We start from the raw sequence: 12,745 nt of genomic DNA, 5'->3' as shown, positions 1-12,745 counted from the left end.
AACATATCGTGGACTCGTCGGCGTACGTCTTACACTTGCGTTCACTACGGGCGAATTACCTCCCAGATCGCGAGAGCCGGCGCTGGAGCCCCGTAGGCAGAGCGAGAGTCCGTCGTCCCTCTGCGCCACCCGTCAAGCCCTGGAGCAACTAGCGTGCGCCGATCGAGACGGTGCACTCATTCGGATCTCGCGTTTCAGCACGCGACGCAGCGAACAATTTCGAGCACGGCCCTTCGAAGGTTAGCGTGACCACAGCCTCACTTATTACTTTTGACAGATGGTGCGTGAATTGAGACAGATTCGTTTATTTACAGATAGATAGATAGATAGATAGATAGATAGATAGATAGATAGATAGATAGATAGATAGATAGATAGATAGATAGATAGATAGATAGATAGATAGATAGATAGATAGATAGACGGACGGACGGACGGACGGACGGACGGACGGACGGACAGACAGACAGACAGACAGACAGACAGACAGACAGACAGACAGACAGACAGACAGACAGACAGACAGACAGACAGACAGACAGACAGACAGACAGGGAAGTTACTTATTTTTCCTGACGAAGGCAGGCCCTCTTGCCGAAATGTTGGAAGGAAGTAATAAACATTTTAGCACGTTTCGTCTGTAAAGAGAGAGACAGAGAAGGAAGAGAGAATGGTCAACAGCTATGGAGACAAGCTTGTGATCTCGTTCTCTAACAATAGCGAACAAAGTGTTCGTTTCTTTTTTGTTGGTGTCCGTTTGCGCTACCGACCATTCATCGTATGACGTCACGAAGATAGATCTAGTGTCCTTGTTCCTCAGACTCCCTTCGGTAGGACGACACCGCGTAACATGCACAGTACCAACAACTGTGATGTCTGGTACGCAGAACGCCATGCAAAGCGCATGTCTCGTAACATTTATAGAGAGTCATGAAGTGTAGAAAGACAGATGAAGGAGCTATTTTAGGAGTCATTGAAGTATGCATAAGTACGCTCGCGAAATACCACGCAAGCGCCGATGACCACCTAGTTTACTCCATGACATTATCATTACAGACAGACAGACAGACAGACAGACAGACAGACAGACAGACAGACAGACAGACAGACACACAATGAACTCTGCTATGGTCCTGAGGGGTGACTAGGAAGGTCCCCTTATGGGGGAGGAGTCGCCGCGGACAGCTCCCACGTCAGAACGGGCAGGTGCTGCCTGACCACCACGTTGTGGGCCCTCCAGACAGGCCGTAGCTGAGCAGTGAGGTTGGAGCTCTTGAGCGCCTCCTCCCACTCAGCTTCTTGGGGATACAATTGTTTTGCCGTAGCTAGGGACACCGCGAGAGCATGTGTTGTAAAGTGCAGAAGGGATCTCCGCAATCTGGGCAATTGGGCTCGTAGGAGTACACGTACCTGCTGAGGTCACATTACTTTACTTCGTCGTTCTTTCGCAGATGAAACAAAACACCTTTTTAGTCTTTATCTGCTTTTGCTTGTCGTAACCTCCTCATTTCACTCATTGTATAGAGACAGTGTTTCAACTAGCTTTTTTCATTGATTGTGTCCGTTGTGTGTCAGTTTTTTTTTACTCGCTCCCTCTTTATGTAATGCGCCCTTTTTTTCGATGCCTCGCAGGCAGAAGAGGCGAACGAGCACCGTGGCATCGGTGGGTTCCGGCACAAGCTGCTCATTATCGGTGACAAGAGCCCTTCCGACACGAGCTCGGTGTCAAGCTCGGCGTCTCAGGACAGTGACGGCTCGATGCGTTCCTCCGAGTCGACGACCAACAGCGAAGACCGGACCGAGTCACCCACAGGTTCCTCCGGTAGCAGCAGCGGCGGAGGAGGCTGCGGAGGCCGTGGTCACGTCGTCATCGAAGACGACATCTACAACGACGACCTCGACGCCCTGCTCGAGTACGGGCCGCACTCGAACCTGCAGGTACGGCGCACCATCGAGCGGACCGCAATGCGCCGCAGCCTGACGCGTGTCACGGACGTTCGCAAGCGGACGCCCACCAACCTGGCCAAGTCTCCCACGTCCAGCAACGACGTGTCTCTCGTCGAGAAGCTCCGGTGGCTCACGTCGCTCGACGACGATGAGGACGACGGTTGCAGCGACGACTCCGAGGCAGCCGCAGACCACCACCACCATCATCAGGGCCCGCCCCCACCACCACCCGTGGCACGGAGGCCACCTCCAGACCCGGGCTTCATACAGGATGCCGGCCGGACCCTGCCCGGTTACCCCCGCGGGGGCCTCAACGGAACTTTCCAACCGCGACCGGCCTCGTTCTCGCAGCTGAGCGACGCCTGTCGAGGGTCCCTAACCATGCTTCCGGTGGCAGCCCGGGACTACCGCATGGTCCGGCGCGTGCCGGGCGAAAACCATCCGCAGCAGAACACTGGTGTCGCGAGCCAGCGGGCGCAACCGCCGCCTCCGCCCGTGCGGCGTCCCGCCCCTCAAGGGAGCGGCGGCGTCAGCGGCAACAGCATTGCCAAGGACGCGCCTCCTGACGAGCTGGAACGCTTCGTCCAGCAGGACATGGAGCGAACGGAACGCATCCGCAAGCGGTACAGCCTCAGTGAAGAGGACGAAGACCCGTCGTTCGGGTTCGCCAGGAGACCGTCCGTGCGCGGCATTCGGTCGCGGTTTGGCTCGAGCGCCGAGCTGATGAAGGACGTGCAGCAGATGATGCACCACCCGGCCATGAACATGCCGGGAAGCCACCTGTCCTGGTCGCACCCTGTTGAGCTGCCGCCGCCCAACCACAAAACGCCGCAGCAGGTCAAGGTCATGCTGCTGCCCCGTGTCGCCGAGGAGGACACCGGCCGCAACTACGGCTCGGCCGGGGACATTGCGACGCTGACGCGGTCGCGACGAGCCTTTCAGCCGGCGCCATCGCCCGTGCCTCCGTCGTCCTCATCCCTGTCCGCGGCCAAGGACGAGCGGGGAGTGCCCGAAGGCGCCTGCTCGTCGCCCAAGGTGTCGTCCGAGCAGGGTTACCTGGGTCAGCCGCCACAACAGCCAAAGAGCGGGCCCGTTTCCGCACCTTCGGCGACGCCTCCTTCGATGGGACCGGCCGGTACGGAAGCGGCGCCACCGCCCCCACCTCAGGGTGTTGTGTACTACTCCCTCAACGTCTGACCCACCGCCAACACGCCAAGCGAGGTGCGCAGGACACACAACTGAAACTCGAAGTGCGAGAAGAAATGAAGGATCTTTCTTCTTCGCCAGTCGCCATCTTTGCATCCTCACGTGCGAACTCGCTGGTCGGAGTTCCACTGTCCTATGTGCATGCCATCGGCAAAAGTGTGTGCGAGGTATTGACAGAAAGAAAACAAAGACTGACAACTAGCAAAACGGAGTTACAAAACAAAGAAACAGGGACCTGCGATGGTGCGGTGCAAAAACAGATTAATTTTTCTTTGGCGCTGTGCGCGTTCTAGTGTGCCTGGGTTTTTCTTTCTTTTCTTTTTTTTTGTGAGTGCGCGCGCGCTGGATGGCGTGGTGTGTGTCTGTGCGTGATGTTTCCGTGGCATAACCTGCCGAATCCGCTTCTTCCCCGATGCTCTCGGCTTAGGAGGGGTCGATCTGCTTCCTCTCGAGTCGCCCTTGAAAAAACGAAAGCCTTCCTTGAGTCAACGTGCGCCGTGCAAACCGTTGCCGGCGGCTACTTTTATTCTTCCAAAGACAGACTCTTCCTCCGAGCCGGGAACTTCAGCGCATTCTGACGCAAGGCTGTTGGGTCGGCCCGTGTGTCTCTTATCTTGTTTTATTATTCCTGCTGGCATGCATTCTCCGTGCTCTGAGGATTTAGCGAACAGGAGCTTCGGCTGACATGGCTTATAGTTTGTGCTTCAGCAAGAGACGCGATGGTATGCAGCAGCAGTGCGGTGTAACATAGCAACAGTAAGCAGCGATCCACATTTTTGCATGATGCCATGGAACATGGGCCCTTCTACCCCTAGCGGGAAATTTGAAACGCTCTTTTGTCTCCGACTCTGGTGACACCGTTTGTCCCGGCACGTACCAAAACTGCAGAGCCTAGCACAAGAAAATGAAAAAAAGAAAAGGTAGATTCTCAGCAGATCGTGGTGCCCTTTGTACGACGGTGACACTTCTAGAAAAAAAAAATGATCTACATAAAGAAATTTGCTGTATATACGTGTCTCTTTATGCACCTAAATAAGAAGAAGGAGTGATTCATTATTTATTTTGAACTTGGCGCTGGCGCCAGAAGGCGATCATTTCACAATATCGCGCCGGCGTCCTTAAATATCGAGAAATTCCGCTTCCTTTTAATCACCTACGTCAAAGGCAACCTAAATTGATTCTCCCGTTTTTAGCGGCTCGGGTGTATTGTTATACAGAACCTTTTTTACAGTATTGTGCCCTCCCTTTTCAACACCGAGGATATATAGTGTTCAGTCATTATCGCTGTTTCATTGCTAACTGTCCGAACACTGCTCCAGGGGCTGCGCTGCCAAACGTGCGTTCCGAGTCTGGAATTGTTGAATGAGAGACCTATGCGTCTCTAGTGATGCTAACAGCTAGAAAAGTGTCGGTTGACTACTCGAGTTTGACGCCATTGTTTCAGAAAGCGTTCTGCGGGCAGTTGCGGCCCCGACACAAAAAAGCCTCCCTTTTCTTACTTTTCAGCTTGGTGCTAGTATCAGGGCTCGTATGCGGCACAGTTCTGCCAAAGTTTAGATAAGTTTTTTTAGTGTCGCGGAGTCCTGCGCGTTGAAGTGAAGACGCGCTTCATTGCAGGTGATCTCGAAGGTCAAGCTCTTCTTACTGGAAATGAGTGCCCGTGTTAGCACGAGAGCTGGGCAAACATGTTTATTTTTTCTCTTTCCTCAGAGCGCGGAAAACGCATTAAAGTATGGTACTCTCGTCTCGCTAGTTCCGTGCAGAGCCAGAGCAGGCAGTGCCGTTTTGAATGCGGAAGGAAGAAGTTCCTAGTCCTCAAAGCCACACGACTGCGAGATCTTCAACCCAGAATGAACAGAATGGTTTGTAAGCGAAATTATGTAGCGTACCTTTTTCACGTGAAGAGAGAAAGGCGAAAGAACGGAGAGACTCGGGCATTTTTTTTTCATTGGAAGAGAAGGCCTGCTTTGCTACCCTACAATTCAGGGGATGGTATGGAGTGAGGAGGAAGTGAACTGGCTAACTGTATGTGTCAACGAAGTTGCGAACTGGTTCCAAACACAGACGTCGTGGTCAATCATTTTAGGAGCATAACCATAGGTGTGCGCACAACAAGGGGAGTGGAGAGGGAGAGGGGGAGCTGCCCGAGACGGCAGCTCCCTATCTCCCCCTTCGTACTGCGATCTAATCATAAGGGTATCAGCGGGAGGTGGTCGGGAGGGGCAGGGTGGAAGCTCCAAGATAAAACTTTGCCCCTCCCTTTCTCCCCCACCTATGAAGAATGGTGCGCATCCCTCTGACCACAACGTCAAGTGCATTTGGCTTGACGTTATGACGTCGATAAAGAAGTGACCGCTACCTAATCAGACCATTATTTTCACGTCGCATTGTCCTTGAATGCACGGGATGACCTTCGCTCTAGCGAAACGTGTGCTTTGCCGGACGTTACTTCACTCACTCCAAGCGGGTAAATACGCAGTTTACGATGTGTATACGATGACGAGGTGGTCTACAGAGCATTGCGATGACAACTATCCGCTCCCATGCCAGTTTTCTGGGCTCTGCACCGAACTAGCGGGACTGAGCTCCTCCTAGGAGTAACGCGTATACATTTACCCGGCGTCTTAAGGCTCAAGCCAAAGCATGAGAGAGAGAAAGGAGAGGAATATTCAATACAAAACTTGGAGGCGCCAGGGTGCTTCAATGCTGATATGTCGTTGCTTCCCTTGTCAAAGAATCTCACCCGCCGGTCTCGGCAGTAGGCCACCGTGCGTGCGTGTGTCTGTATTTTTTTCTTTTTTTACGTCTTGTTGCAGTTGTTCCGGTCTGTGGACAAAGTTTGCTCTTTGTACCTCAAGACCACGTTGGCCTCTGTAGAGATTTTTTAGGCATCCAATGTGTGAAATTGTCGCGCGCACCCTCATCTCTCCCCCACCCCCTTCTCCTCAGACTCCCATGCCCCTCTCTTTTCTGTGAGACCAGAGTGTATAGGCCCGAAATTTCACGTTGGGCCGTCTTTAGGGAAGAAGAAAAAAAGTACTCTATATATTTCCTTATAGAAAGCTTATACCATATGTATAGTGAAGTAATGAAAAGTTTTACCGAACAGGCATCTTTTAGAGGTGCGAGCAACCACGGGTTTCGAAAAGGCGGGAAAGAGGCGAAGGATAGACGTTCGAGAAGGGCCAAAGATGGCGCCGCGCTGTCTTGGCTTCTTGGCGCTACAGCTCAAGTACGTCCATAACTTTCTTGTATTATCTGTCAGCCCGCGTTACGCTACTTTAACCTCACTCCTTCGCGACCTTATATGCCGTGTCTTGGTTAAATCGCGCGGCATTGCGGAAGCCGGAAGTTGCGTCAGTCAATTCTGTAAGACTTACCGATCGACCAAAGCTATACGATGCGAATGAAGGGCGCATGCTCTTATTGAAGGACAGCCGGACAAAAAAAGCGCACGAGCCACATTATGGGGTGTAGGAATGAAATAAAAACACCGAGGCATTCTGCTTCGTCATCGTATTTGTATTACAGACCTTATCACGTGATCATGAAAGCGGCGACGGCGCTCTTGTCGCTTCAACCCCGTACTGAAGCTCTTTTTTCGCCTATGAATAACAGCCACGCGCATTAACTGCATCAGGGAACTCAGTTCATACGCCCAACGATGATCGATCGATACGAACGTTGGGACACCTACGATCAAATGCTGTCGCAGAAAAATTTTGACATTGTCTTACACTGATTTCCCGAATAATGCAGACAGACTTCAGCATTTCAAAAAATAATGTGCGTCTGATTTGCGCAGTGTTTTTTTTTGTGCATTTAAGTCGATGACAGCTTACATAAAGAAAGAAATGTATTTGTACAGGCATATCGTAGAGGCATATAACGTAGAGGCATATTGACGGGCATATTGTAGAGGACAGCAATGCTAAGAGCATCTTAGGCCTGGTTACATCTGCAGGTCAAGAGTTTATCCGGCCTATACGCTTCCTAACAACGCTGTGAACTCGTTTAGAATTAGATGGCTACTCCGACTTCCACAATGCTGCGTGTATTTAACCGATCTAGGTGTGTGTATGTGTGACTTGGACTGCGACGGCCTACTTTAAATACCGATGCCGTTAAACATCCCGACATGGATCGAGCAGTGTTGTCGGTAAAACCCTTCTGAAAGTAAACATGTCGCATTCGATTTGTGCAAGTAGGAGACGATTTCTAAACGCGAAAACCTGGCCAAACCGATTAACCAATACGTGCAACGTGCAATGTGTTCCTATTATGTTTCGAGACTTCCACGCAGGGAGCATGCAGAGATGTTACAGTGCGCTGATAGCACGAATAGTTGTATCTTGATGTTAATAGACTGTATTTGTAGGTATAACTTGGCGCATGTTTTCTCCGCGGTGTTATTCGTGACGGAGTTCCAAAGGATGAGAAAGAAATAAGAATGTTTGGGAAAGGTGATAGAGGCGGTGAAAAGGGCGTTTTTATCATCCCGTTTTCGTTTGAGCGCTTTCGTGGAATACCTAATGCGCAATTTCAGAGTGTCTAGTGGTGCGTAGGATTCTGCGCTACGAGCTTATTATGTTCACAGCTCTAAAATGATATACGAAAGTTGCTGTTTTTCCTACACGCATCTCAAGCCCAGCGGCTAGCTCCCACTTAGCTGTTGATGTACATAAGAGGCAGGCTGCGCTCAAATGAATTTGTGAATGCATGCAGCTGCGATATAGATTTACGCGCGAATCTTCCGAGTTATCCGCGCAGGAGAAAGTGTTGCTTGGAATGCGGCTATTTGTAAAGGAAATGCGTCAGAACAATAGTGGAGGCACATTTAAGGTCGTTGTGAACATTTCTACTAGAAGTCTCAATTTGGTCTTCATCTAGACGAAGACAAGCCCACTTTCCTTAAATGTTGACGCCGAAGTGGAACCGCCTTTTACCTTGCATGACGTTCGTTCTGGTCGTAGAGAGGACCTGTCTGTCTAAGCCTAGACTCCGAAGCGACTTGTTTACGTTTAGGCCTAGAACATGGCTTGTGTTTCTGTAAGTCTAGACATCCTCGGACGAAGACGGGCTTTGTTTCCCGAGCGGAAAACGTGATCACTTGTATTATTATCGCACACCTCGATGATGCTTTGTTTTCGTCTTCGTTGTGAACAATGATCAAATTGGATTAATCTTGCAGGCTTAAAAGAAGGCAAGCCTTCTTACCTGAACGCTGGCACGTATTCTAAACGTGCCCTAAAATTTGACTTCGTTCGGGTCTTCTAGAGGCCGTGTATCTTCGTCCTGCCCAGAGCTCGAAGAGGCTACTGGCACGGAGGACTTGCATCCATGTAAGCCTAGCTGACCTCGTGCAAACCTTCTTTTCCAAACACAAGAGCCCGTATTATCACCAAACTTGAAAGAGGGCTGGTTTTTGTGTAGCCTTAGCACATTATTTGACTTCACGTAAGCTTCTAAACCTATACGAATACAGGTGTTAAGGTCGGAATTCTGACACCGAGGTGACACGTCCCCGAGAAGTTTGTCTTTGTCCACGCCATCCGGGTGGGTTGTCTTCGACTAGGCCTCGGAGACGTCTAGAAGAGGTCTTGAAGACGTCTCGAAGACGTCTAGAAACATGCACACGTGTACCATCTCTCTGGAACGTGGGCTCTCCACATTTGCTCTCGCGCATTTCCTGCATCTTTTAGACTGTTTGACGCACAGGTTGCGTTGGTGTTTAGACCTCGATGCTGTTGATGTCGCCGTCTGAACGCGTGTTGTACAAGTGATCTGCCTGCTGTTCTTGTTTCACCCCGGTGATGTTTTCATTTTTGTCTCGTTGATGTTAGGCTCGCACACATGCCAAAGTTTTTTTTGTACGCGTTGAGTCAAAGCCCGTCTTGCAGCCGCGGCCTACGATAACGGGACGTCAACCCCCAGAAGCAGCCAAACTGAATAACTTGATCTGACAAAAAAAAAAAGGTTTTCCAGCTTCACGTGACTTCGCCTTCGATGTTTCCTTGCCTACCTAATCGAACGACATGCGCCTACGCTTATAGTTTGTTGAATTTAAAAAAACGAAGCGTGATTTTAGCATGGCTCATGTTGTGTTTAGTACAATACGAGGAGCGTGTACATTTCATAAGTCTTTTTATATATATAGTATATGTCTCGACAGAAATAAAGAAGCCTAAATATTATCGTCGCCGAAAGGGGGCGTGGCGAGATGTAGCGCCATCTTTCCTTCCTCTTTGTGTATAGCGTTGACTGTCTGTCGTGCGCCCCTATACCTGCTGTGAAGACGTGTTGCGAACCGTCACGAGTGTTGGAGTGCTCATGATCTTGGGACATGGCACTAAGTTGGTGAGAATGCTCCTTTGAGAGATAATGGACTGTTATTTTGAGGAAGCAGCTTTTTTTCGACAGTGAAGGCTGTGTGCGGTTGATCTGTCTGGTGACATGCTCGAGGCCCTTCCGTGACCATATACAGTGTTTGGATGGTGCGATTAATGCCGCAGTTGAATGGCTTGCAGTTTACTGATTGTTCCTGGCAGTAAAGTGAAGAATTCACAGATTAATATGGCGAGGAATTGATTTTAAAGGCATATTATGGTGCTCAGGATGATGGGAAAGAGCAGAGGAATCGCGTTCCCTCTGTTAGTTTACGAAATCATTTCTGGTTACAAGATAAATCCGAGAATGTGGCCACTTACTCATCACTCTTTCAAACGCCTTTCAGACCAGCCCGCTTACCTGATTCGTTGTTTAGAAGTTTGTAGTGCGGCATAGATGTAACCTGTAACAACCGCTTCATTTCTTGAAAGAAGCATCATTCTCCATATTTGCCTAAATTTCGCAACGAGGACAAACCGCATTAGAAGTGATGGGAAAGATGCTGTCAGAACTACCTCGCACATAATTTGAACGGGAACATGACGTTATCGCAAAAGGCCGTGGCTTACTAAGAATGCAAATGCATCTGACACTGATTTTCCATCACGCCTCAACAAGGAAAAAAAGTAAAGTGTTATCGCGCATAACAGTTGTTGATAATCTCTGACAAATGCGACGTCACAGCAAAACGCGTTGTGACTTATATAAAACTGGCTGGATGCGCCGGAGACTGCAACGGGTTGCGTCAGGTGTGCTTCAGTTCAAATGCAGTGAGTAGTCATTAGCGCTTAACCGGTTTGTTCCATTCGATCGGCCTGTGCGAAAAGTGTTCGTAAGAGGAGTTAATGGATGTTACGTCAACGTAGGACTGAATGTGATGAACTGTTAGAGGCTACAAATTGCATGCTTGTGTTTTACAAGTGTGTTAAAGTCTTCGGTCCGCTACGTGACGGATAGATAATGATTCGCAACGCTTAGCGTTACTTTTTTTTTTTGCTTTCTTTGTCTCGCTGAAATCATATACGAACGTTGCGGTGCCGTACTTTTCGCGCGATTCAATGTGGTTCATATTTTGTAGGTTTTCCTGTAGTCGCGTTTTTTCATGAAGTATGTTGAAACGCTGTTACGCGAAACGCTTCCAATATTGACTTGGAACTGAAACGATTGTGCACATGATGATGACACGGGTTCCAGTGAATGTCACGCTTGATTAATGGCAGAAAGGCACTCACTGAGAGCGTTGTTCCTTATCTATGTTTCTTGAAGGGTTGCGTGTACGAAATGGTCTGGGCTATTACTTTTTCATACCAAAGATTATTCACCCGAGCGCCAACTTTCTTTGCTCCAGCACCGGTGCTCATTTTCAGGAAACTTGTAAAAAAGATAAGTCTTCATGTCAAACGCCTTTTGCGCACCGCACCTTGTTGAGAGAAAAAAAAAAAACTGTGACGTCACGTGCCAGAACATGTTTGCCCACAGACCGTCGGTGAGTTGTAAAAGAGGGTTCAAACTTTCCCTTTTATTGTCATTTTCATTTTTTACAAGAGATCGAGTGTTTCTCGTATTTTAGAGCGCAGACACGACACACAAGTGATCTGTTATAGTTTTATCCAATTCTTTTGTGCGATGTGGTTGTAGATGCGCAAATGATGGCTTTGGAACACGTTGTTGTCTGTTTGAACTAAAGCTTTGTCTGTTATTTCTTCGAACACTCTTACGCACCTCTGTATTTCGCATTTACGTTGTTCGTCGCACGAAGTGCGGAACAACAACGGCACCGAGATGAGTAATGCTAGTTCACGGGCGTGAACTATATTTTTGAAGTGCATTACTTAACACGGTAAGTGTATGTGGTTCCTCTTAGTTAGTTTGAACTGATGTCACTGAAACATGCATGTTGGCGCACTGCATCGTATGACTCAAGGTTTTCGACGTCGCGTTAATGCTATATCTGCGTCACTTTCAAGTTGTTTTTGTTATTTATTGACAGTGGCCAATAACAAAGAGGGCCACTTCGTTATCGTTCTGAAGCCGGTTTAGCGCAGTGTCACTATGCTGTTTTTACGTTGTCAAAGTCGTCATGCTGGAGAAGCAGTATGTTACGAAGCTGCGTCTGTGACGTCACGTGTAAGCTATATATTGGTTGACTATATCCTAGCGACGACACTTTTATTTCCACGAATACCTTATGCCTCATCAAACGCCCAAATTGACCGTCGGCGTCGTCCCGTGTCGTTCGGGGCAGCACGAGTGATAAGAATGTTATCGTCACGTGATGACGTCAGCACGATGTCACGGAGCGTGTGACGTAATCAGTTTGTCAACATGACATCACGTGACTTAGCGTAACATGATGTCGTCACCACATCAAAGCGTAGCTTGGTGGAAGGTGGGCCCATCATAAATTTAATGCAGAACCGCGTTCGGTGGAAAAGGCATGAACCGAGGTATACATGATACATGAGCAGAGATACATCAATACATGAACCGAGAAGAAAAAGATTTCTTTCGCCTTCGACTTGTTTTAAATAGTTGCATAAGCAGCCCTGCCAGTTTCTTTTTTGCTTAAAACCCAGTCGGTTTCAAGAAATAGCAATGCCGGCGTCTCTTTGCCGGTCCGTGACGCATAGGGACACCAGCCAGTGTTTTCCAATCCGGAAACGGTCTGTCGTCTAGCTTATTCAGCGCCGTGCGAAGAACACTGCGTTCAGTCACAAAACGGCCAGAAAAACACTGCTTTTGTTATATCCTTTCGTCACTGTTGCACGAGTGTCATCTGGCAGCGTCTGCAATTTTTATGCGAAAAGAGTGTGCCTTCGGGAAACTCATTCTTAGACACGAGCGGCACAGTAAAGCTACGTCATGGATGTAGAGGTGCGGTGGAACTTGCGACTTCCTTGCTGGTTCCAGTTTACGTATACGCGCCAGTTCCAGAGTGTTTGAGGTACTCTGTCGGCATACGAGTGTAGCACAGAACGGGCGCTGCAAAGAACTCCCGCAAGATCTTTCTCTGCCTATAGCACCTACTTTTGATTGAAACGAAACACGTGATGCCCGATGACCCACGATGAAACACTACCGTATTTTACTCAAACGTTGCTGGTACTGCCCAGTGCTAAATCTTAATCAACATAGCCATGTGAACGAGGGGGGAGGGGGACAGAGACCCGGCCGCCCCCATGGTTACCCAAGAGGAGGAAGTAAA

At 49.1% G+C, this 12,745-nt stretch overlaps 1 protein-coding gene across 3 annotated transcripts in view; it reads left to right on the top strand.

The window, feature by feature from the left end:
• Positions 1-3,497, top strand: part of LOC119161551 (uncharacterized) — a 341,964-nt gene extending 338,467 nt beyond the window's left edge. For all 3 annotated transcript variants that reach the window (XM_075889401.1, XM_075889402.1, XM_075889400.1), the window contains one exon: positions 1,633-3,497. In XM_075889401.1, the coding sequence (XP_075745516.1) occupies positions 1,633-3,144 (1,512 nt within the window). In that variant the 3' untranslated portion in view covers positions 3,145-3,497. The remainder of the gene's footprint in view (positions 1-1,632) is intronic.
• The last annotated feature ends 9,248 nt before the right edge of the window (positions 3,498-12,745 follow it).

Source organism: Rhipicephalus microplus, chromosome 3 (assembly GCF_043290135.1).
Source record: "Rhipicephalus microplus isolate Deutch F79 chromosome 3, USDA_Rmic, whole genome shotgun sequence".
NCBI classification, from domain to species: Eukaryota; Metazoa; Arthropoda; class Arachnida; order Ixodida; family Ixodidae; genus Rhipicephalus; species Rhipicephalus microplus.
Note: the sequence above shows the minus strand (reverse complement) of the source record. Positions and strands in the feature narration are given on the sequence as shown.